This window comes from Scyliorhinus torazame, chromosome 22, assembly GCF_047496885.1.
Source record: "Scyliorhinus torazame isolate Kashiwa2021f chromosome 22, sScyTor2.1, whole genome shotgun sequence".
Lineage (NCBI taxonomy): Eukaryota > Metazoa > Chordata > Chondrichthyes > Carcharhiniformes > Scyliorhinidae > Scyliorhinus > Scyliorhinus torazame.
The window spans coordinates 52,915,438-52,942,278 of record NC_092728.1 but is presented as its reverse complement, the minus strand read 5'-3'; the positions used below and the strand labels follow the sequence as shown (position 1 = coordinate 52,942,278).

Sequence of the window (26,841 nt, the reverse complement as noted above, 5' to 3'; positions counted from 1 at the left end):
CTAGCTTCCTAAATTTCAACAGCAGGACCATATCCCTCTTTCTGCCCATATCATTCATATCGATTTGGACCCAAAGGTACTCTGCAGTTGCTCAGAGACATCGTTGACCCTGGTACAGGGAGGCAACACCCATTCCCGGATTCACATCTGCAACTGCAGAAACAAATGAAAATGAAATGAAAATGAAAGCCCCTGCTGGTTTAACACAATGTAATTCTATAACTATTGAATCACCAATCACTATGTTCTTCCAAACTTCCTTGTACTTCCCTGTACAGCTAAAGACTCATCGGTATTCAGAAGTAGGGGTCTCCCACAATCCTGCGCCGCATGTCTTAAGCTGATTCAACTGACACCGCAAATGCTCATTCAAGATACAGGCAGCATCCTGGAGTTCCCACGTGGCACAGATGTGTACTGTCAATGTTGGAGCAGCTCTGCCTTTATTTATCAGTTAACCTTGCTAGTGCTAAAAACAAAACTGCTATGGAGAAACCTCGGTGCTTTGTACTCTGCACTTTGCCAGCTCGGAGCCATTACTTTAGTCCACATTGATCTCGAGACCCTACTCACTCTCATCCCTTCCCGTTACAATTCTCACAAATATAAACCATCAACAAAATATCAAAGAGAAAGAACAAGGCTAAGTTAACATTTTTGAAAAATTCTCCTTCAGGAAGCACATGCCCTTTTAGTTTCACAGACTCAGAGACCCACCAGAGCATCATTTCAGCTACAGTTCCACTTTCACCTCTACTAATCTGAATGGTGTTAAAGTGCTTGCCATCCCCAGCTCTAGCCTTCCTCTTCAACATAACTATTTTTCATATGATGACAAACTCTAGGCTGACATAACTTACGAAACATGACTGTGACCAGATGCAACTGGTGGCATGGTGGCACAGTGGTTGGCACTGCTGCCTCACAAAATCAGGGACCCGGGCTCGATTCCGTCTTTGGGTGACTGCCTGTGGGGAATTTGCATATTCACCCATTGTCTGCGTGGGTTTCCTCCGAGTGCTCCGTTTTTTTTCCCCACAGTCCAAAGATATGTTGGTTAGGTGACTTGGCCATGATCAATACGCAGGGTTACGGGATAGGGTGGCGGAGTGGTCCTAGGTGGGGTGGTCTTTCAGAGGGTCGGTGCAGACTCGATGGGCCAAATGGCCTCCTTCTGCACTGTAGGGATTCTATGATCCTGGATCCAGGTACATATTTTTAGCTGGGTCAATGCACCATGGTCTTTGCATGAGAACAGTACGAAAGCAGTGGTCTTCCCATTGACAGATCTAATGTAGTTCATAATTAATACCTGTTAGACTGGTTTATTCAAGATGTTTATCCCAAACAGGCTAACAGTGTCATTAAGGGGCTGAGAATAGTGATGAGTGGATATTTTGTTCCTCACAAAAGTATTCAATAGGGTCCATCAGGGATCAGTAGAAACATCTTTTAGTATATATGTTACGTGGACTTGGGTATGGGGAGTACAATTTCACAGTTTGTGGGCAATACAATACTTGGCAGTGTGATAAATAGCATATTAACAGATTTCAGGGGAACATAGACTGGGGAAATGGGCAGGTGCCATTGAATATGGATAATAATGAAGTAACACACTTGGGCGAAATGACATGGAGAGGCTGTATAATCTCAATAGTCCAATTTGTAGGGGTGCAAGGCAGAGGGATCAGGTGGTTTATGGTCATAAGTGTGGCAGGGCAAGTTGACACAGCAATTCAGAAAGCATATGGGCTTTGTAAATGGGGACATTGAATGAATGCAAAAACAAGAAGATCACACTGAACCTTTACAAATCTTCGGCCTCATTGTGAACAGTTCTGAGCACCACACTTTCGTAAAGTTTTTAAATCCTGGAGAATAAAGGCACAGAGAAACTTTACCGGGGCGATAAAGCTTCAGTTGGCTGGATAGCTGGTTTGTGATGCAGAGCAACGCCAAACAGTGCGGGTCCAATTCCTGTACCAGCTGAGGTTATCCACAAAGGCCCTGCCTTCTCAACCTTGCCCCTTGCCTGAGGTGTGGCGATCCTCAGGTTCAATCACCATCAGCCAGCTCTTCCCCTCAAAGCCTGGGAAAGCAGGCTCTGGTCACCTGGGACAATGGCGACTTTATCATTTATCACAGGGATGTGTGATCTCAGTTGAGGTGCAGCATTGGAGAGGTTGAGATTGTTCTCCTTTGAGCAGAGAAGGTCTTGGGGAGATCTGGTAGAGGTACTCAAAACTATGAGGGGGTTTGCTCATAGCAAATTAGGATGAACTATTTCTTTTGGCACTTGGTCGAGAACTTAGGTCAAGGATTTAAAATAAGTGGTAAAATAACTAGAGGGGAAACGTCTTCACACAGGAGGACCATGATGTCAAACACACTAATTGAAAGGGGCAGTGGAATCAGCATGAATTTGCAGGATTATTGGGAAAATGTTGGGATCTGGGACTAAACGGCTTGCAGAAATGGTGGGCTGAATGAACATACAAAATATCAACAGAAATAGGCCATTGATTGCTCGAGCCTGCTCCACAATCACATCTGTTCATGTTTCAACTTCTACATTCCAATCTACACCCAATAACCGTTGATTCCTTTGCCTAACAAGAATCTAACTGCCACTACCTTAACAATATTCAATAACCCGTTTCACCTACTTTCTGAGGCAAAGAGATCAAAGTCGTAAACCCTCTGAGAGAAAAGGTTTCTCCTCCTCTCTGTCACATAAGAGCGACCCCTAATTGTAAAACAGTGCCCCCTAATTCTGGACTTACCAACAAAGGAAACATCCTCTCCACGGCCACCTTGTCAATACCATTCGGGATCTTACATATTTAAATCATACCATCCCTCACTCTTCTAAACTCCAGTGGAAACAATCCCAGCCTTCCAATCCAATCTTTCCTCAGAAGACAATTTGTTCATTCCTGGTATCAATCTAGTAAACCTCCTCTGAACCAATACCAACACATTTATATCTTTCCTTAAATAAGGAGACCAAAACTGCACACGGTATTCGAGGTATAAATGGCCTCTTCTTTTACTGCAAGATTCTACAATTCTACCTATGACATTGGATGCAAGTGGAAAATCTCGAATTCACTTCTGACAAACAAATTTTGAGGAAAGAAGGTTCATCTGGTTCTACAATCTGGTGCACATGGCACATCCAATTGTGGATGATTGTTCCCCTGTGGTCATTGAGAGTGCCAACCCACCACCCCCTTGGGGGCGGGGTAGCTGACTAGTACTGGGATAAAAGGCCAGCCAGTGTGAGGTTGACTAGAATGGTGAGAGAACTCAGTAAGCTGTAGCTGGGCCTCATGTATATAATCTTATGTTAACCATTGTCTCTACAACTCTCCTTGGACTCCCTGTGCCTTTCTGAAAGGTGTTTTTTAACTAACGTGTTATGGGCAGGTACTGTGCTTTCTTAATGTAGCATATTCTTTTTGTGTCGGCCTTGGATCTGATGCTCCCTTTGGTTTCAATGGACTCCTCTGCTAAATTAGAACATAACTCCATCACACTTGGGAGTGAGAAAAATCAATAATGTTTGTTCTCATTCCCTGCAGGGTCTCCAACCTTAACAAGCTAAAGCTCAAGATGCCCGTGTTCAGACAAGCACTTTCTTTGGTGGTTAAACTTTTAAGCAAAACTGTTGTGAAGGCCTGAGCCCACATGGTACATTAACACTGAACAATCTCTTCCTCCTCACAAACTCTTCAGTGATCCCGACATAATCTCTTCAGTAAGAAGGTCAGAGAGAAAAGAGGGGTGTACACAAAGCATTAATGGATTTGATTTTTACTCCAGCTAGCATGATCATGCTACAGGAAAAAGGACCAGTTCGGGCAATATTCTTCTTCCCCATTTTTACCTTTTTCTCCCGTCTCTCAGGAAACAAATCTGACTTTCAATGAGGAACTTAAAAACTGGGTGGTCACTAAAGAAACCAGGAGGAACAGGTAATCGTTATAAATTATGAAATCTGCGTTGACTTTTTAAAGGAGTGACAGTATTTTTGCCAAAGCAAGGATTACAGGGGTGACTTTTTCTTTCCCCCTTTCAACTCAAAAAGGGTTTGAGTTGTAGCCACCTGGGATGGCCGCTGACAACCAGGGACAGAGAAGCTCGCAAAGCATGGTGGGTAAAATGGACAAAGCAAGATTCAGGCAGGCTCAGAGCCTGAAATGTATATTTGCGAGTGAGGAATCCAGACGGGATCAAAACCCCGCCCAATTAGCATTTGATGGACCGATTAGCATTTGATGGCCCATCTCCACCAAGGCAAACGACTGGTACTTGAGTGACTGGTACAGTCCCAGACATTTCGGCACCACTCCCTGTACTAGGGAAGCGTAAACAACAGGGTCAGTGACCGCTTGGGACATGCCCAGCCATACAGGCACCGCCCATTTATTGGTTCGAAATCGTGATCATCACCCAATTAGTGGGGCCCAAACTGAAGGACCACCCAAAAGAACGTGAAAACCCCCAAGTATAAGAAGAGAGTCCACCATGTGTTCGACCTCTTTTGGACTTGGCGCCCCGGCACCGACCATCTCCAATCGCAGTACCACCAGAAGCAAGTCCAAGTTCAACGCTCGCTACCAGACGGATGAGCCCAGCTGAGCAGATTACTTCTCCAGACTCGATAGATCCAGAGTCGAACAAACGGCCACTGTTCCTCTGACTTAAGCCGGGTACCTGAAGTTAACTACAGGTTGTCTTAGCCGATAGGTGTAGTTAACTAGTAGTGTTTATGTTGCATGATTAATTGTGTGAGTAATTAAAGTACCCTTGACCTTGAACTAACTAACTGGTGTTTGGCTCTTTGATCGATAGCCGGTTGAACCTTGTGGTGGTATCATTTGATACCTGGCGACTCTGAGCGTTAGAATATAGATATCAAAAGAAAGGAGGGCAAACTCACTGATTGCCATAGTTACAGCAGAGCCACAGAAAAGGCAACAGAGTTGCCTTTGTTTTTTTCTGACCTAACGTCAGTAGCTCGTCTAAATGTGAGGTGAAACTGCCAAGCCCTGCAGACTATGAAATTGTTTCCAGCCACTCAATTTCAAGAATTGTTTATTTGAAGTTCCCCGCTGTGCAGTGACAGGCACAAGCACAGTTACACATCAATACACAATGCGGACGTTCGCATCAGCGCGTTTGTGTGTCTCTCACAGCCACAATGGTGGAGAGTCAGACTCAAACGTCTCGATGGCAAAACTGAGCGACTGGGAAAGTGGCTCTGGTCTGTTCAAAAATTGCAAAATAGGCCAGTTGGCTCAAATTTATTTATTTATGTGTAAAAATATTTGTCCGCATTCCATGATCAGCTTCAGTGAAGTTAAAGCAAGGTCTAGTGTGAATTCCTCCGTTAGCTGCTCGATTCCGAACTTTGTTCAAGTTAAAGTACGGGGGCAAGAGGGCGCAACTTTTTTGAGCAAGTTAGTGTGATCTGGATTGCACTGCCTGGAGGAGAGCTGGGAGCATATCCAATCAAAGTCCAAAGATGTGCAGGTTAGGTGGATTGGCCATGCTAGCTTGCCCTTAAATGCCCAGAGATTAGGTACGGTTATGGGAATCGGGTGGAACAGAGGGCAGAGGTAGGGTACCCTTATTATTTTTGCAACCTCTATCTAGCCTTGTCTGCTTACTTTACTCATAGATTTGTACTCTGTCCCTTCCTGTCACTGTCTGTTTATCATCTCTATATTAACACCATTCTCTACTGCCCCATTTCTTACTCTTTGATTTATGACATCTTCCTAAATTTGATCCCTTGCTCCAACTTTTTAGTTTAATACCCTCCCTAATCCCCTAGTTAAGCAGTTCACAAGAACACACCCAGCATAGTTCAGGTGTAGACTGTGCCAATGGCAGAGATCCCACTTTCCCCACTGCTGGTGGCAGTGTCCCACAAACCGGAATCCATTTCTCCTGTACCAGACTTTAAGCCATGCATTCTTTGCTCCAATTTTATTTACCTTATGCCAATTTTCACATGGTTTAGTCAAGAGTCCAGAGATTATTGCCTTTGAGGTACTGCTTTTTAATTTAGTACCTGATTAAGGCTACACTCCTGTATGCTTCACCCGATGCCGGTGTCTATGCATTTACATCGTGTACCTTGTGTTGCCCTATTATGTATTTTCTTTTTTTATTTTATTTTCATGTACTAAATGACCTGTTTGAGCTTCTCGCAGAAAAATACTTTTCACTGTACCTCAGTCCACGTGACAATAAACAAATCCAATCCAATCCAATCCTCATGCTCTCTATGCAGAACCTCTTCCCTCATTCTACAATGTTGTCGGTACCTACATGGAGTACGATGATTGGATCCTTCCCCTCCCACTGCAAGTTCCTCTCCATCACTGAACAGATATCCTGAAGCCTGGCATCGGGCAGCCTTTTGGATTTTTTGCTCTTGGCTGCAGAGAATTGTGTCTATCCCCTTGACGATACCATGCCCTAATACCACCGTATTCCTTTTTGTTCCCCTTGCTTGAACAACTTCCTGTACCGTGGAGCCATGGCTAGTCTGCTCACCTAGACCTCACTTTTGTCCACACCGGTTGTGAGCACCTCAAACCTGTTTGACAGTTGCAAAGTCTGAGGCACCTCCACTATTCTCTGCCCAGTCCTTTTTTCTGCCTCACTCTGGGTGCAAGAGAAAGGTCAAGGTCCTTCAGCCAAAGACCTACGAGAGACTGGTAATTTTATAGAAACCCTTGGGCTGTGTGACTCACACTGAATGTATACAGTAAATATTGCAGGTATCACAATTGTATTGAAGCACCCCAGAGTGCAACTCTATCTAAGAGGAAAATTTGAATTTCATTGCCCTTTCTATAATGACCATTCTGAAATATTTTATGTTCTTTTAGATATTTTATGAATTACGTATACTTTTACGAAAATAAAAAAACTGGGACATACAAAGGAGTGTATGGGACTGTTGACATTCACCATATGAAGTACTTCATCTTTGCACGGGGGAATAACGAGCAATAGTTGTAATGGTTTTGTTGCTGCTTCACTTCCCGCTGCAACACCCGGCAGACTGTCCTCTGTTCCCATCGCAAGTGTTTACCTAGAACAGGCCACGAGTCTGTCGCCAGAGGCTTACCACCTCATGAAGCATAGCTGAACAGGAGCCTCTTCTCTCTCCCTTACCGGCTGCCGTTTGTGTGTAGGAAGGATTTTGTAGGTCGATGCTCAACCTGTTAACCATGTTATGAACGCACTTTCCTTGGCCATCAAATTAACAAGGACTCAAGTATTGTCCCAAGATGCAATGCAAAATTTTGGATTTGAGATAGAGGCTCTTGGGTAACAGCATGGTGTCAAAACAGAATTGTGTGTGGGGGGGGGGGAAACATGTTGAAATGGTTTTCCACCATGAAAGCAAATAAACAGATGGTTTGAAATGACCATTTTCTAATCTTACCCATAATTTTAAATTAGCCTTGGGCTGCACAGTGGTTAGCACTGCTGCCTCATGCCGCTGAGGACCCTAGTTCGATCCCGGCCCCGGGTCACTGTCCGTGTGGAGTTTGCACATTCAACCCGTGTCTGCGTGGGCCTCACCCGCGCAACCCAAAAACATGTGCCGTGTAGGTGAATTGGCCACACTAAATTGCCCCTTAATTGGGAAAAAAAGGAACTGGGTATTCTAAATATATTTTTAAAAATTTATATTAGCCTTTATTTCTGTCATTTTCTTCTGTGAAAAGAACAAAAGACACTGGGCACGATTCAACCCAAATATTGTCCGAGACCATAGCCTTTGCAGTATCCAGTGCCTTCAGCCATTTTTTGATATCACGTGGAGTGAATCGTATTGGCTGAAGACTGGCATCTGTGATGCTGGAGACCTCTGGGGGAGGCCAAGATGGATCATTGACTTGGCACTTCTGGCTGAAGATTATTGCGAATGCTTCAACCTTATCTTTTGTGCAGATATGCTGAGCTCCTCCATCATCGAGGAGCCTCCTCCTCCAGTGAGCTTTTTATTTGTCCACCACCATTCACGACTGGATGTGGCAGGATTGCAGAGCTGAGATCTGATCCGTTGGTTGTGGGATTGCTTAGCTGTGCCTATCATTTTCTGCTTATGCTGTTTGGCATGCAAGTGGCTTCACTAGGTTGACGCCTCATTTTTAGGTCTGCCTGGTGTTGCTCCAGGCATGTTCCAGACATGCCCTCCTGCACTTTTCATTGAACCAAGGCTGGTCCCCTGGCTTGGTGGCAATGGTAGAGTGGGGGATATAATGCACTAACACTGCATTGAAGTTACTGTGAAAATCCCCTAGTGTGACATTCCGTGCCTGTTCGGGTACACTGAGGGAGAGTTCAGAATGTCCAATTCACCTAACAAGCACATCTTTCGGGACTTAGGGAAGAAACCAAAGCACCCGGAGGAAACCCAAGCAGACACGGGGAGAATGTGCAGACGCCGCTCAGACAGTGACCCAAGCTGGGAATCGAACCCAGGTCCCTGGCGCTGTGAAGCAACAGCGCTAACCACTGTACTACCAAGCCATGAGGTTACAGATTGTGGCTGAGTGCAATTCTTCTGCCTCATGGATATCCAGGCTTAAATTGCTAGATCTGTTCTGAATCTACCCAACTTAGCACGATGGTAGTGCCACACAACACGATGGAAATTGTTTCCAAATTTCATCACAATAAATAGTTATTAAAATGCAAGTGTACAGGTGACTGTGTCTAAAGAACACTAAAACAAAAAATAATATTTATTCATCGGGAATAGGAGCAGGAGGAGGGCATTCAGCCCATTGAGTCTGCTTTGCTTTCAAACAAATTGTGGCCAATCACAAAACCTCATCCACCATTTTTTCCCCCTATCCCCATATCCCTCAGTGTCAGTAGTATCCAAAAATCTATCGATTTCACGCTTGAACATTGGCTTGTCTTGAGCTTCCACCATGAAAATTAAAATGAAAATCGCTTATTGTCACAAGTAGGCTTCAAATGAAGTGTCTGTGAAAAGCCCCTAGTCGCCACATTCCAGCGCCTGTTCGGGGAGGCTGGTACAGGAATTGAACCGTGCTGCCGGCCTGCCTTGGTCTGCTTTAAAAGCCAGCTATTTAGCCCAGTGCTAAACCAGCCCCGGGGTAAAGAATTCCAAAGATTCACCAGCCTCCATGTATAGAGATTCCTCCTCATTCCTAGTATCTTCGAAATGGTGGAATGAATTGGGAATTGATTTATGACTAAAATAATAATAATAATCTCTATTGTCACAAGTAGGCTTACATTAACACTGCAATGAAGTTACTGTGAAAAGCCCCTAGTCGCCGCATTCCAGTGCCTGTTCAGGTACACAGAGGGAGAATTCAGAACGTTCAAATTACCTAACAGCACGTTTTTCAGGACTTGTGGGAGGAAACCGGAGCACCCGGAGGAATCCCACGCAGACACGGGAAGAACGTGCAGATTCCGCACAGACAATGACCCAAGCCGTGAATCGAACCAAAGACTCTGGAGCTGTGTGCTAGAGTTCCATGAGGCTTGTAACATTTTTTTTTCAGAAGGATCCCCATTCAAAAGACTGGAGGACACTTAGCAACTGGTTTACGAACCAAATAAACAGTCATTTGCGATCAATGGGAAAGCACAGAAACCACAAAAATGTGCTGGCTCTGCTCCTCAACCAACAGTTCGCAAACCCCTTTCAGTCAAACTTGATTAAAGTTTTCCCATCTGCTAATAACAGGGTGTAATAAAATATATTACAGTGAAATTTAGTGAAGAGCATTATTAAATAAAGTAGAACAGCTCAATGCATTCCAATAGACTGGCATGTGATGTTTCCCCCCTCCAATCAGCAATTGCAAACATTTAATCAAAGAGTTAGTCAAGCTAACCAGGTGAACTCAATGTACCCAAATATAATTGACGATAAATGTTCAGTTAGATTTTGATTAACTCTCAAGTCAGATTCCTCACAGAAGGAGGCCATTCGGACCGTCGGGTCTGTGCTGGCTCACTGCAACAGCAACTCAGCTAGTCCAGCTCCCCATTCTTTCCCCGTCGCCATTCCAAATTGTTTCGCTTCAAGTTCTTACCTAATCATGTTGTGCAAGCCCTGATTGAATCCGCCCCCACATTCAAAGCAAATATTTCCTCATGTCAGCATTGCTTCTTTTGCCAAACAAATTACATTGGTATCCTCTGGTTCCAGACTCCTACAACCGACGGGGAATGGTTTCCCTCTACCTACTCTGCCCAAACCATCTCATGGGGCGGGATTCTCCCAGCCCTGGGCCGGGCCGGAGAATCCCCGCGAGCAGGCCACGTCGCCCCGACATCTGCACGCGATTCTCCGCAGAGCGCCATTGGCGCCATTGGCGCTGGCATGTTTGGCGCGGCGCCTGTCGCGGGCCGCTCTACCCGGCCGTTCCGCCGATTCTCGGGCCGAGTGGTCGCAGTTAAAACGCTGAGTCCCGCCGGCGCCGTCCACACCTGCTCGCAGCCGGCGGTAACTCTACGTGCAAGGGCCGGGTGGCGGCTTGTGGGGGGGGTGGAGGACCCTGAGGGGAGCCTCCAAATGGCGGGCCGGCCTCTCTGTCCCCCGGTCTCTTTACCTACGCACCGGCCACTGTAATCCTGCGCCATGCTGCGTCGGGGCCAGCGCGTTGAAGGAGGCCACCGCGCATGCGCGCGTTGGCGCCGGCGCCCCTGCGCATGCACGGTTCCCGTGGTGCACAGTTCATGCCGGGATCGGCAGCTGGAGCGGCGTGAACCGTGCTGGCCTCCTGTAGGGGCCAGAATTACTCCTGGCAGCGGCCCGTTCACGCCGTCGTAAAACGCGACAGCATTTACGACGGCGTGGACACTCTGCCGCGGGATGGGAGAATCCCGCCCATAATTTTGAAAGCCTCCATAAAATTACCTCTTCACTTTATCAGTACTAAAGAGAATAATGTGATTCTCCAACCTGAAATCCTTCATCCCTCTAGTGGCTCTTTTCTGCACCCTCAGGAAGTCCTTCCTTAAAGTGCAGTGCCCAGAATTGGACGCAATACTCCAGCTGTGTCGGTACCAGTGTTTTATAAAGGTTCATTGCAACTTCATGATCAGAATTCAGCATTACATTCAGTAAATATATTACAGTACCCAGGCTCAGAGCAGCCTCACGTCAGAGGCTGGGACTGGATCAGAGATCATAGAATCCCTACAGTGCAGAAGGAGGCTATTTGGCCCATCGAGTCTGCACTGACCCTCTGAAAGACCACCCTACCTAGGTCCACTCCCCCGCCCTATCGCCGTAACCCCATCTCACCTGGACACTAATGGGAAATTTAGCATGGCCAATCCACCTAACCTGCACATCTTTGAACTGTGGGAGGAAATCGGAGCACCCGGAAGAAACCAACGCATTGTGTATAATATATTTAGGTTTTCAAACAGTCTTCGATAAGGTACACCAGATCATGACTAAATTAAGAACATGTGGAGTCAGGGGCAAGTAACAGAATAGATAGAAAACTGTGCCACCGTGCCGCCCGTTATTGTCCATCACTTGCACCCGTGCTCATTGTGTCTAATATATGACCCGATCTACCCTTGCTGTTACTTCTTCATAGAATTCAATAAAGCTGGACAAGCAATCCCTTTTGGGGTCTGTGCTGATTATTCTTTATTATATTTTCTGTTTCTAGATATTTTTATACTTGATCATTCAAGCAATAGTTTCATGATCTATCCAACACTCGCAATATGCCAATAACTCCTCAGTCTCACTTTCTCTTCCATTAAATTTTCCGGCGTCACATTAGCTGCCCACCTGTACAATCACCTGATTACTTTCTTAATACATTCCTCTATTTGTCAAAATGTCTCTGCTTTCTCTATATGTCCAACTACAATCTGCTGTACATAATTGTTCAGTGTTTGATTGTGTGTATCTGGTTTTTTGGAGTTTTTTTTAACAAACAATTTTATTGAGGTATTTTTGGCCTTGTAAACAGTAACAATATACATTAGTGTGCAAATATCAATTATAAAAACATAGTGCAAATAACAGTTCCTCTCTCGCAAATAGACCCGCCTATTCTTCCCCCCTACTCTACACTATTTTACCCCTCCTCCTCCCCGCCCCCCCCCCCCTCCCCCAAGGAACTGACGATTAGTTCCCCGCGAAGAAGTTGATGAATGGTTGCCACCTCCGGGCGAACCCCGATAGTGATCCTCGTAAGGCGAACTTGTTTTTTTTTCCAAGCCGAGAAAACTTGCCATGTCCGACAGCCCTACTTCAGTCTTTGGGGGCTTTAAGTCCCTCCAGGCCAACAGTATTCGTCGCCGGGCTACCAAGGAAGCAAAGGCCACAATGTCGGCCTCTATCCCCTCCTGGACACCCGGGTCCTCCGACATCCCAAAAATTGCCACCTCTGGACTGATCGCCACCCTTGTTTTCAGTATATTGTGTGTATCTGTTAACTACTCACTGTGCTGATAGTCAAGTTTGGGTGTGTTTACTGAGAAAAGGAGAAAGTAAACAAAGCTTCTACTGTAGAGATAGAAAATGGTGTCAACACTGCTTGTCTCCGAATCATAAAACTCAACCCAATCCTCTCTAAATCTGATCAGTATAACTCAATTATCAATTATAACTCCCTTTTCTATCTTAAATGTCTTTATAGCTTTATTGATCTCTTCTTTCAGGGCCATGTTCACCATGCTCCCCTGAGAAATATAGAGGCAAAGTAATTATTTAGCATTTCTACCATTTTGTCATTATAACTCGTGAGGTTATTATGTGGATCCCTCAGTGGCACTATCTGTATTGTCATGAGAATGTCGCTTTAAGAAATGTTTGGCTGCTCATGTTACTGCAGTGATGTCAGAGTGTGGGTGGAGCTGAGCTCTGGCTCTGCTTTTTAGTTTCACTTTGAGAAAAGCTTGGGTGTGTCTGTGTCTTTTTGGTTTCGTTTTCAGTGTTGGAGCTGAAGCCAGACAAAACAGCTGTACTGCTGTTCTCTCTGCCATGAAAAAACTGTCTCTTGATCATTTGGTGAATTCAGAATTATAAATGTTCCGAGTAGTGACTTTAACCTGATGTGCTTGTTAAAGGTTATGTTTTTTGTAAGTCTTCTGGATGTTAAAAGGACAGCGTATGCATTACTTAGTGTTGTATTCTTTGGGGGTTGTATTTGAATTAATGGTTGCTAAGATGTTCACTGTTTGTTTTAAAAAGGTTAACTTGAGTTGATAGAATAAACATTGTTTTGCTTCAAAAAATACTTTTCCATTTCTGCTGTACCACGCCTGTAGAATGGGCCGTGTGCTCCCCATACCACAATCGATTAAAAGTTGTGGGTCAGGTGAACTCCATGATACACTTTGGGGTTCTCTACACCCTGACCCATAACAAAATGGGTGCTCGTCCAGGATAATAGTCTATCTATTGGATTGGCTTCGTGAACTTAAAGACAGTGAGGGGTGAGCATATTGTGGTTGCTTTTCAGATGTGGTATTCTAGTTTAAGTGGGGAGTGTGTTGTGGACAACGGCTCTTTCAGAGGCTCAGAAGTTTTTTGGGGGCGAGACGGTCACACGCAGTACCTTACGGACAGAGACTAAAAGCAGACTATTAGATTTGGCAAAAACATTGCAGTTAACATTACCTGACAAAATGCGAAAAGATGAGGTAATTATGGCGGTGGCTAAGGATTTAAAGTTGCCTGAGATACAGTTTAACTCATTGGAAATGGCAAAAATTCAGTTACAAATTAAACAAATGGAACATGAGAAAGAATTAAAGCAGCTTGAATACAAAAGAGATAGTGAGGAAAAAGAAAGAGAAAGGAGATACAGATCAGGGAAAAAGATAAAGAGAGAAAGGTTGAACTTCAGAAAATGGCCATGAAACATGACAGTTAAAATTGGCAGGCGTAAAGGGAAACGTACAGTTGGATGATAGTGAGGAGGATAGTGAGAAAGAGTGTCATAGTCAAAGGCTTGGTGGGAACCTATTGAAATATGTCCAAGCATTGCCAAGGTTTGATGAGAAGGAGGTAGAAACCTTTTTCATTTCATTTGAGAAGGTAGCTAAACAAATGAAATGGCCACAGGACATGTGGGTATTACTGATTCAAACAAAGCTGGTAGGTAGGGCTAGTGAAATGTTTGCATCACTATCAGAGGAGGTATCTGAGTCGTATGAGGAGGTGAAAAAATCCATCTTCGGTGCATATGAACTAGTGCCTGAAGCCTACAGACAAAGGTTTAGAAATTTAAGGAAAACATTTGGTCAAACATACATGGAGTTTGAAAGGATCAAACTGAGTAATTTTTAGAGGTGGATAAGGGCTTTGAAAATAGACCAAACGAATGAAGCTCTCAGAGAAATTATACTTTTGGAGGAGTTTAAAAATTGAATTCCTGATGCAGTGAGAACTCATGTGGAAGAGTAGAGGGTTAAAACAACGAGGTTAGCAGCAGAAATGGCAGATGATTATGAATGAGTTCATAAATCAAAGTTTGGTTTCCGACATCAGTTTCAGCCTGTGAGGGATAGAAACTGGGGACATGAGAAATACTCAAGTGGTAAAGGTAAAGGTGATCTGATGGGAGAGAATAAGGAGAGTGTACCTCAGACTAAAAAAGAAATCCAGGACAGTGCAAAAGAAATGAAAAGTTTCAAATGTTTTCACTGTAATAAACTAGGCCATGTAAAGTCACAATGTTAGTGGTTGAAGAAAAGCACTGGGAAGGCTGATGTGGTAAAACAGGATTAGACAGTGGGGTTTGTTAAAGTGGTAAAGGAAACCCAAGTGAAGCGAAGGAGGTGCAAAAAATTGTACAGCCTGATCAATAGATGATTGATAAGGTGCCAGATTTCTTCAAAGAATTTACTTGTGTGGGTGAAGTTTACTCATGTGTATCAGGAGGAGCAGGTAAAGAAGTCACAATTTTAAGAGATACAGGAGCTAGTCAATCTTTAATGGGAAGAGATGAGAAGTTATGTAGTTTGGGAAGAATGTTGCCAGAAAAGGTGGTGATCTGTGGAATTCAGGGTGAGAGGAGTAGTGTTCCATTATATAATGTAAGGTTGGAAAGTCCAGTGAAGAGTGGTGAAGTGGTAGCAGGAATAATAGAGAAACTATCTTATCCAGGAATACAGTTTATCTTGAGTAATGATATAGCTGGATCGCAGGTGGGAGTGATGCCTACTGTGGTTGATAAGCCAGTGGAAAATCAGACAACTGAAGTGTTGAAGGACGAATATTCTGGGATTTTTCCAGATTGTGTCGTAACAAGGTCGCAAAGTCACATGTTAAGACAAGAGGAGAAATCAAAGAGTGAAGATGAAGTTGAAGTGCAATTATCAGAAACGATTTTTGATCAGATGGTTGAAAAAGAACAAGAACAGGTGGAGGATGAGGCGGATATTTTTAGTTCAGGAAAATTTGCGGAGTTACAACAGAAAGATGTAGAAATAAAACAGATGCATCAGAAAGCATACACTGAAGAGGAATCTGAGTGTATACCAGTGTTATTACCGTAAAAGTGATGTCTTGATGAGAAAATTGAGACCTTTACATATGCAGGCAGTTGAAAAGTGAGCAGACGTTCATCAAGTAGTATTGCCGGTAGGGTATAGAATGGAGGTGTTGCGAGTTGCACATGAGGTACCAGTGGGAGGTCATTTGGGAATAAGGAAAACTCAAGCTAAAATCCAGAAACATTTTTATTGGCTTGGACTACATAAAGATGTTGTTAAATTTTGTCAATCATGTCACACATGTCAAGTGATAGGGAAACCTCAAGCAGTGATAAAACCAGCGCCCTTAATACCCATTCCAGCATTTGAGGAACCTTTTACAAGGATCCTAATTGATTGTGTAGGACCGCTTCCTAAAACAAACAGTGGAAATCAATATCTTTTGACTATAATGGATGTGTCTACTAGGTTTCCAGACGCCATTCCAGTGCGTAATATTACAGCTAAAAAGATTGTGGAGGAGTTACTTAAATTCGTTACTAGATATGGAGTACTCACAGAAATACAATCAGATCAAGGATCAAATTTTACCTCAAGGTTATTCAAAGAAGTTATGGATAGCTTAGGAATAAAACAATTTAAATCAACTGTGTCCCATCCTGAATTGCAGGGAGTGTTAGAAAGGTGGCATCAGACATTAAAGACAAAGGCTTATTGTCAAGATTATCCGGAGGATTGGGATAAAGGAATTCCATTCGTACTGTTTGCAATTCGGGATGCACCTAATGAGTCAACCAAATTCAGTCCTTTTGAACTAATGTTTGGTCATGAGGTAAGAGGACCACTTAAATTCATTAAGGAAAAATTGGTGAGTGAGAAATCGGAAATTACATTATTAGATTATGTGCCAAATTTTAGGGAACGATTAAATAGAGCAGGTGAATTGGCTAGACAACATTTGAAAGTTGCACAAAATGTGATGAAACGGGCCACGGACAAGAAATCCAAAGTTTGTAGTTTTGCCAGTGGAGATAAAGTTTTAATATTGTTACCAGTGGTAGGCAAAGCTTTAAAAGCAAGGTTTTGTGGACCTTATCAGATTGAAAGGAAATTAAGTGAGGTGACTTATGTGGCAAAAAACACCAGATAGAAGGAAGACTCACCGAATGTATCATGTGAATATGCTTAAAAGGTACTTTGAAAGGGAAGGTGAGGAAAAGGAGGAGGTTTTAATGATTCGAATTCAAAGTGATGAACCAAATCCAGATGACTGTGCATTTGACATACCTCAAATTAAATTGGAAAATGAGGATGTTCTTAAAAATTGGGATAAATTGTTGAGTTACCTTCCAGAGGAAAAACGGACTGACCTGAAAGAGTTATTGATATCACAAGGGCAAGTTTGTAGAGATAAATTGGGAAGTACTAAAATGGCTATACATAATGTAGATGTGGGAAATGCTGTTCCAACCAAACAACATCCATATAGGCTTTGCCCTTTAAAATTGGCACAGGTTAACAAAGAGATTGAGAGTATGCTTAAAAATGGCATAATTGAAGTGGGTTGCAGCCAATGGAGCTCACCCATAGTGATGGAACCTAAACCAGACGGTACCCAACGGTTGTGTGTGGACTATAGAAAGGTGAATGCTGTTACAAGAACGGACTCTTATCCTATCCCACGTTTGGAGGATTGCATTGAGAAAGTGGGACAATCAGCTTTTATTTCGGGCAGCACGGTGGCGCAGTGGGTTAGCCCTGCTGCCTCATGGCGCCGAGGGCCCAGGTTCGATCCTGGCTTTGGGTCACTATCCGTGTGGAGTTTGCACATTTTCCCCGTGTTCGCATTTTGCCCCCACAAACCAAAAGATGTGCAGGCTAGGTGGATTGGCCATGCTAAATTGCCCCTAAATTGGAAAAAAAGAATTGGGTACTATAAATTATTTTTTTTTAAATAATAATAATTTTTTTTTAAATCAGCTTTTATTTCCGAATTGGATTTACTTAAAGGTTACTGGCAGGTACCTTTATCGGAAAGGGCAAAGGAGATTTCAGCTTTTGTGACGCCAGATGGTAGATACCAATTCAAAGTTATGCCATTTGGCATGAAAAACGCCCCAGCCACATTTCAATGGTTAACTAACAAAGTCGTTTCAGGATTACCCAATTGTGCGGTATACATCAACAATCTGGTAATTTTCAGCCAGACATGGAAAGAACATTTAAAACATGTGATGGAATCATTCGATCGACTGGAGGAGGCAGGTTTGGTGATAAACCTAGCCAAAAGTGAATTTGCAAAAGCTCAAGTCACTTTCCTTGAGGAGTTTCCGATACCCTCGACACGACGGGAACTAATGCGATTTCTTGGCATGAGGGGATTTGATCGAACATTGGTGAGAAATGTTTGTAGCGTGGTTGCTCCACTGATGGACCTGCTGAAGAAACGTCGAAAATTTCAGTGGACAGCGGACTTTCAACAGGCATTTGAAGGCCTGAAAGCTGTGATAACCAATGCTTTTGTGTTGGAGAATTACAAGGGACTCTGTGATCAGATTGAACTAAAGTATCTGACTTTAAAGAGAAATGCCGAGGCGTAGAGAAATGGACGGATCATGCAGAGACCTTCTTGTTCAAAGAGACTGTCAATTGAGAAGGATTTCAGTTGGAGGAAGAAGAACGAGAACAAAATGGACTATATTATTATATCTGTTTGCGTGTGGTGTTTTTTGAAACAAAAAAGTATATTTACTGTGTGCATTTCTTAAAGGATAGTGAAAAGGTGAAAAATGAAACCATCTTGAAGTTGATGGGTTTTTTTTTCTTGGCGGGAGGTGTCATGTGAATGTCGCTTTAAGAAATGTTTGGCTGCTCATGTTACTGCAGTGCTGTCAGAGTGTGGGTGGAGCTGAACTCTGGCTCTGCTTTTTAGTTTCACTTTGAGAAAAGCTTGGGTGTGTCTGTGTCTTTTTGGTTTCGTTGTCAGTGTTGGAGCTGAAGCCAGACAAAGCAGCTGTACTGCTGTTCTCTCTGCCATGAAAAGACTTTCTCTTGATCACTTGGTGAATTCAGAATTATAAATGTTCTGAGTAGTGACTTTAACCTGATGTGCTTCTGTTAAAGGTTGTGTTTTTTGTCAGCCTTCTGGGTGTTAAAAGGACAGTGCACGCATTACTTAGTGTTGTATTTTTTGGGGGTTGTATTTGAATTAATGGTTGCTAAGATGTTCACTGTTTGTTTAAAAGAGGTTAACTTGAGTTAATAGAATAAACATTGTTTTGCTTTAAAAAATACTTTTCCATTTCTGCTGTACCACACCTGTAGAGTGGGCCGTGTGCTCCCCATACCACAATCTATTAAAAGTTGTGGGTGAGGTGAACTCCATGATACACTTTGGGGTTCTCTACACCCTGGCCTATAACAGTATCTTGACTTTCCATTTGTTATTTTTATGTGTGCACTTAACTGGTTCTTTTTATACTCCTTGATAATTTGGTTCCTTTATTTTTCCTGGATTTTCTGTTTTTTAAAACTTCTTTCCCAACCTTTTTGTTTTCTGTGTTGGCACCATCCCCTTGCTCTTTATGTACTTAGCACATTCTACAATAAATTATGTTAATTTTGATACTACTATTCACATTGTTACCTCAATACTACAAGTTTATGTTAACACATCCTGGAGAAGTTCCAGGGTCCAGGAGCACACAGGCGAGGAATGGTTGTCAACTCTAGTCGGAGGCACTGCAGGAGGTTTGAGCATGAAATTTTCAGATAGCATGCCATTTGGCTATGTAATGTCTGGTCATCTGAGCATAGACAGTCAAGGTGACTCGTATAAATGCAACTGCATTTATCTTATAACGGTTAGATCCCCGATAGTTTGAGAGCTTAACTTGTAGTTTGAGTTTAGTGTCAGGGGCTGTTGTGTGAGAAATTCCCAAGATTGAGAAGGCCAGCTGCAAGCACTTGAGGGCAGCAGATGGAAAACCAGGATGTAGCACCACCGAGGAGGGCATGGAAACCGGCAAGGTCAGGCATGGTCTTGTTGGCACTGGAAAAACACATGGAAGTCCTATCGTTTGAAGGAATAGGGTACTTACCAAATTCTAGATTATGGATATGTTGGACTGTACAAATTATGAAGCGGTGCAGGGTAGTAGCACTGACCGTGGCAACATTGGGACAATGTATCAGTGAGTATGAATAGGGGTGGATGTCCTGTGCCAAACAAGTGATGGATGGTCCTGTGCAGGGCAGCACAGATAAAGGTACTTCAGGGTCTGGGAGCATTTTGATATTGTATCAATGTTTAAGAGCATGGATAGGGTGGATGAACTGCATTTTACAAGTATCAGGGAGCATATTATATTGGGGGGCTGAGCCCTAGGGTCTGGAGGTGGTGGCAACCCATGCTTCTGGGATCACCAGCACAGGAAAAGAAGTTATCCTAAGATCTGGGAGCATGGAAACAGACGCAAAAGAGTGCAGGCTGGCCAACAACTGGATGAGTGGAGATAATCAGGGGTTGGGTTGGGGGTGAGGGGGGGCTGTTGGATGGGGGCATATCAGGCACCCTCGCAGGCAAGAAGTATCATAGAATCCCTGCAGTGCAGAAGGAGGCCATTTGGCCTATCGAGTCTGCACCGGCCCTTGGAAAGAGCCCACATCTCCACCCTATCCCCGTAACCCAGTAACTCCCACGTAACTTTTGGACACTAAGGGGCAATTTAGCATGGCCAATCCACCTCACCTGCACATCTTTGGACTAGGGCCAGGACCACCCAGGAGTGTCTCGAATTAGGCTAGCCAGGTATTTGAAAAGGGAAATAAAAGGAAGTTGGAACAGGGAAGAATGTCATCCAGACCACTGTTGATGTGGGGAATAAACATGAACATAGACCAGACATGCTGAATGTCCTTAACTGATATTAGAAGTCCCAAGTATTGAGATAGAATTTTTTCTTATGGCTTTTTTACACACACAGTCCTTTTCTCTTTAAGGGGGTTGGTGAACTCAGTTGGTTCACGATGCAGACAACAGTGTGAGTTCAATTCCCATACCAGCTGAGATTATCCTTCTGAACCTCTTGCTGAGGTGTGGTGATGCTCAGGTCAAATCACTGGGACTGTGGTGACATTTATTTTATTTACCTTTTCCCTCTCCCCTACACACAAAATAAATAAATATATATACACAAACACACAGGCACAGAAACACCTTGAACACACACACACACACACCTTTCCCACTCACATTTACACTAGGTTTTCCCTTTATTCTATCAAAGAGGTGCACAAGAAAGGGGTTTTCCTCAGAAATAGAACAGAAAATGCTGGGCAAACTCAGCAGGATTGGCAGCATCTGTGGAGAGAGAAACGGTTAACGTTTCGAGTCCAATTTGACTCTTCTCCAAGTTCGAAGTTTACTTTGTCCTATGCTTCGTCTATCGACGGCAGGGTGGCACAATGGCACTGCTGCCTCACAGTGCCAGGGACCCGGATTCTATTCCGACCCTGGGTGACTGCCTGTGTGAAGTCTGCACGTTCTCCCTGTGTCTGCGTGGGTTTCCTCCGGGCGCTCCGGTTTCCTCCCACAGTCACAAAAGACGAGGTGGACTGGACATGCTAAATTGCCATTCAGTGTCCAAAAAGATGTGCAAATTAAGTGGGGTTACTGGGACAGAGTGGGGGTCTGGATAGGGTACTCTTTCGGAAGGGGGGGAGTCAGTGCTGACTCGATGGACCAAATGGCCTCCTTCTGCACTGGGGAGAATTTTGTGGACTCCCAAGTGCAGCACGTTAAGGACAGCAGGGGGGTGGATTGAGAGTAAAGCTGCCAGGCAGCACGCATGCACATACACACACACCCACACCCACACCAGGGGGTGGCCGGGGGGAGCACTGACACACTCACCGCGTCTCTCCGGGAGTCAGGGAGCTGCAAAGAGCCGCGAGCAGCTGCGGGCTGCTGGGATCCTCCAGGAAAGAGCGGACCAGCGCCTCCTTGTCGCGGTGCAGCCCCAGCACCAGATTGTCCACCGCTTGCTGGAGGCCAGCCGGCTCCGCACACAGCAGCTGGCTGAAGTCACCGAGAGGCTTTGCATCGCCGCCTCGCAACATCCCGGAGCCAAAACAAAAAAATAGTTGTGGCTTTAATGTCTCCCTTACCCTCCCTCCCGATTATCTAGGAGACCTTGGTAGCTGCAAAGCCGGACAAAGTGTAGCCAGACCCCCCACGATCCCAGTCAATGTCTCACTGGTTAATTTCGGTCCCGCAATGCAGGACCCCCCAGATTTACACAGGGCCACAACTGACTTGCTTCTCCCGACTCCTCAAAACTTTGCGCAGATTTCCCAGGTTGACAGGTGGCTCTGGGCCCCACCCGCTCTGTTCCTGGGGAATGAGCAATGTTCCTGAGTCTCCAATCAGACTCAGAGAGCTGGCCATGAATAGGAGCAGTTACTCATTTACAGATTTGCAGTTGCCCCCACCCCCCCCCCCCCCCCCCAACTCCCCCACCCTGTGAATTACGTTTAAGTCAGATTCATATTCATTGAATCCCTACAGTGCAGAAAGAGGCCATTCGGCCCATTGAGTTTGCACCGACCCTCTAAAAGTGCACCCTGCCTCGGCCCACTCCCAATCGCCCTATCCCCGTAACCCCAACTAACTTGCACATCTTTGGACACTCAGGGGCAATTCAGCACGGCCAGCCCACCTAACCTGCAGATCTTTGGGCTGTGGGAGGAAACCGGAGGAAACCCACGCCGACACGGGGAGAACGTGCAAACTTCACACACTCAGCCAAGGTTGGAATCGAACGTGGGTCTCTGGTGTTGTGAGGCAGCAGTGCTGCCCACATTTTTGACTAACAATAAAAAGATAGCAATCCAGGTAGCAAGGTGGTTAGCACTGTTGCTTCACAGAGCCAGGGTCCCAGGTTCGCTTCCCGGCTTGGATCACTGTGCGTGCATGTTCTCCCCGTGTCTGCATGGGTTTCCTCCCACAAGTCCTGAAAGGGACTGTTAGGTGAATTGGACATTCTGAATTCTCCCTCCGTGTCCCCGCACAGGCGCCGGAGTGTGGCAACTAGGACATTTCACAGTAACTTCATTGCAGTTTTAATGTAAGCCTACTTAGAGATTATCATTATTATTATTATTATTATTAACCAAATAAAAGGAATGTAAACTACTAATATAACTATATATTTAACTTGGTAAGAGAGATAGGGGGTAGGCAGGAGAGAGGAATTGGGACCATAATCAGGTCAGTCATGCATGATCTTATCAAATAGAAGCATGCTCGATGGGCCAAATGGCCTAGTCTTGCTCCTAATTTGTATGTCCCCACCTATTTGTTGTATACTAATGGTTATGATTGTTCTCTGCCGGGGCGGCACATGGTGCACTGGGTAACACTGGGACTACGGCGCCGAGGTCCCAGGTTCGATCCCGGCTCTGGGTCACTGTCCGTGGTGAGTTTGCACATTCTCCCCATGTCTGCGTGGGTTTCACCCCCACAACCCAAAGATGTGCAGGGTAGGTGGATTGGCCACGCTAAATTGCCCCTTAATTGGAAAAAAAATAATTGGGTACTCTTAAATTTACTTATTTTTTAAATGATTGTTCTCTGCCATTATGACCTTTCACCTCCTCTTAGATCTTCTTGCAGCCACCCATACTGTCACCACACTGTCCTCCTCCGGAGCCCTACCTTTCATTATCCAGCTCACAACTGCCCTACTTGTTTCCGCTCCTCACCTCTCCTATCACAGCCAGAGCACCTCCAGCATTGGCTCTTCTTTCCACTATCCCACCCAACCATAGCATTACCTCCAAACCCCTCTCCTGCCTTGCCCCAAACTCAGTACTCTAAAGAGGGGTCGGCCATTCACAAGGAATGCTGATTAATAAAGGGATCAGGGGTTATGGGGAGAAGGCAGGAGAATGGGGATGAGAAAATATCAGCCATGATTGAATGGTGGAGCAGACTCGATGGGCCGAGTGGCCTAATTCTGCTCCTATGTCTTATGGTCTAAGGAATTAAAGAATTAACTTGTGCCTATCTAGCACCTTTAGGAGACCTTCAAAATGGTTTAGGAGGTTGAGGGGAGATCTAATAGAAACTTACAAGATAATGAATGGCTTAGATAGGGTGGATGTAGGGAAGTTGTTTCCATTAACAGGGGAGACTAGGACCCGGGGGCACAGCTTTAGAATAAAAGGGAGTCACTTTAGAACAGAGATGAGGAGAAATTTCTTCAGCCAGAGAGTGGTGGGTCTGTGGAATTCATTGCCACAGAGGGCGGTGGAGGCCGGGACGTTGAGTGTCTTTAAGACAGAAGTTGATAAATTCTTGATTTCTCGAGAAATTAAGGGCTATGGAGAGAGAGCGGGTAAATGGAGTTGAAATCAGCCATGATTGAATGGTAGAGTGGACTCGATGGGCCGAATGGCCTTACTTCCACTCCTATGTCTTATGGTCTTATGGTTTACGGCCAAACAAACTATATATTTTTTGAAGTGCGGTCGCTGTAGTCACCTTGGAAACATGGCAAACAATGTGTGCACAGCAAGATCCCTCGAGCAGTACTGGAACAATGGTCAAATATCCGTTTTTGGTGGTGTGAGTTGAGAGATAAACATGAGGTAGGACCTGTAATGTTACCTCCAAAACCCCTATTGGCACTCATGCACATTCTGTTCCTATCTAATATGGTAGGAGATATATGCCGAGATTCTCCGCTGTGAGTTCGACCCGCTACCCCTGCTGGCGAGGACGGCGAATTTAGCGTTCAACCAATTTGCCATTCACTGCAGTGCGACCGGAGAATCCCGTTGCCATGAAGGGACGGAAATTCAGCACACGGAGTCAGATTTCGCATGTACACTGATGACACCGACCTCCTCATCCCCACCACCATGCCTGCACCCCTGAACGGTGTGTTGTCCATGTTTATTTGATATCCAAGCATGGGTGATCTGTATGTTTCCCCAGCTAAATATTAGGGAAGTTGTATTTATCATGTTTGGCCCCTGACACAAACCCGATACTCTTTGCCATCAAATCCAACTCCCTCCTTATCCACTTTGGGCTGAACCAGATGATGGCATCTTATTCCTGGTGACCCCGCGGTGACCTTTCCACTCCCCGACAGACCTCCAGCTGTTTTTTTTCCGGCCGTTTTCTTGCTCACCCTCAACATTTTTCTTTGTTCTTTTTTTCCTCCTGTGTCTTCACTGTGCCTCCTCCGTGCCTTCTCCCTGCTTCTGCCGCCTCCGCGGACCCTGGGACCGGGCTTAAAGCCCCGAAAATGCCGTGGCCGAACGGGAGCCCTCCATTGTGCGGCCGCCTCCCGCCCGCCGTCACCGGAAGTCGCGATGGCATCTTATTCCATCCACCCTCAGTTCAGTATCCAAGCCCATTTCTCCTCCATTGCAACACTGCCCAAAATCCTCATCTCTGTGGTTAGAAAAATAGCTTCATTAATTTGGTATAAAAACTGATATAAGATTGCACAGTACTTGCTGCAGTCATCTGCAAATGAATCAGTCTGAAACAGACACCATCCCCATTTGCAAAGGACCTAATGCTTGTAAAATGAATGCATTCTGACCTAATAACTCAGTCCAAGATTAAAATGTTGATTGCTTTCCATTTGGGTCAGCATCATTATGTCCAAAGTGTTTCATTAAAGTTTTTAATTCATTCTCATCATCAAGATTACCAATGAATCTGATGTTTTTGCTTTTAGATATGAGTAGTTACACAAACAGATTATGGCACATCAAACGCTACAACCTGGTTGTCTCAAACAATCCAGAAATTATCCTCACTGTACCAAAGCTATGGAGTATCATTGACACGATAGTATGCTCACCCTTGGTTCAATCTCTCTAAGCGATCTTGTGCACATGAACTGCAGTGACACTGAAATAATGAGTTGAACATTGTTGGAAATGCTGACCTGTAATTGACACATTAAAGTGTGTTGCTGCACACATGTAGGCATTAAAGATCAGAGAATCTGACAATACAGAAGGGGGCCATCTGGACCTTCAAACATCTTTCAGCTCTTTTAAAGAGTTATCCATTTAGTCCCTTTTCTCCGCTCTACCTTGCACATTTCTTCTTTTCAAGTTTATATCCAATTCCCTTTTAAAAGTTGCTTCTACCAACCTTTAAGGCAATGCATTCCAAACCATAGCCCTGATTGTTTTATTTAATCAAGTATATATCAAACAAATGGGCAGAAGCATCACGGGTGGATTTCAATGTGGAGAAGTGTAAAGTGATGTCCTTTGGGAGATTAAGTATGGAAAGACAGTCTATATAATTAGAATAATTGAGCTAATATAGAAAGACAGTATACTATAATTAGAATAATTGGGACAATATGGAAAAGCAGTATACTATAATTGGCATCATATTAAAAAATTTAGTTGAACCAGGAGACTTTGGTCTCCATGCACAAACTTTATTAAAAGTGGCAGGGTAATTTGATAAGGCAGTTAAGAAAGCATTTGGGTTATTCGGGTTTATAAAATAGGAGTAAAATATAGAAGTAAAGAGACTGTATTCTAACTTCATAAATCACTAGTTAGGCATCAGCTGGATTATTGTGGTGTCTTGAAGCTAATACCTCAATCTATGGGCGGGATTCTCCATCCTGCTACACCAGTTTCCTGGTGTGGCACGCTCCCGGCAATGGGATTCTCCGTCCCGCCAGCTGGCCAATGGGGTTTTCCATTGTGGCAGGCCCATGCCGTTGGGAAATCCGCAGGCATGGGTGCACTGCCGGCGCAACGGAGAATCCCGCCAGCAGAGAATCCAGCCCAATATGTTTATAAAATTCATTTTATATATATGTTGGCATGGCTAATTGATCAATCTTTAAAACTGGACAAAGGCTTTACAATGATGGGAGCTGACTATGTTGCTGACTATGACTCACGCACTAGGAACTTCCTGGCATTCAGAGCAGCTACAATCTTGTTATTCCTGAAGATGTGCTAACAACCCTGTTTTAACATAGCCCAAAGGGATTGTGCAAAGGCACTTTCAGTTTCAAAGGTAGGATTTGGTCAACTGAAATGGCCCATCTGCAAGGACAAAGGATCCTGAAGCTTCTGATAAACTTATTATTGCTTGAATTGCTCAAAACATTAACCCATCTCAAGAACACAGACCAGCAATATACATCCTTATCCAAAACCAAGAGCAAGAAGTGGAGGTTATGTCGGGTAAACCCCCCTCCTCCAAGCTGCTAGAACCTGTAATATTGCCTTGTGAAGTGAAAAGAGGCAGTCTTCCACCTCCCGTCATCAACACAGCAGCAG

The 26,841-nt window shown here is 44.4% G+C and overlaps 2 protein-coding genes across 2 annotated transcripts in view; one reads left to right on the top strand and one right to left on the bottom strand.

The window, feature by feature from the left end:
- The window catches only part of LOC140399089 (fibronectin type III domain containing protein 3C1-like), a 133,157-nt gene extending 111,308 nt beyond the window's left edge, over positions 1-21,849 (bottom strand). Inside the window, exon 1 of the mRNA XM_072488220.1 lies at positions 21,413-21,849. Coding sequence (XP_072344321.1) covers positions 21,413-21,618 — 206 coding nt within the window. The 5' untranslated portion in view covers positions 21,619-21,849. The remainder of the gene's footprint in view (positions 1-21,412) is intronic.
- paxx (PAXX non-homologous end joining factor) overlaps positions 5,605-26,841 on the top strand; it is a 58,076-nt gene continuing 36,839 nt past the window's right edge. Inside the window, exon 1 of the mRNA XM_072488225.1 lies at positions 5,605-5,627. The gene's annotated coding sequence lies outside the window, so the exon portion shown is untranslated. The remainder of the gene's footprint in view (positions 5,628-26,841) is intronic.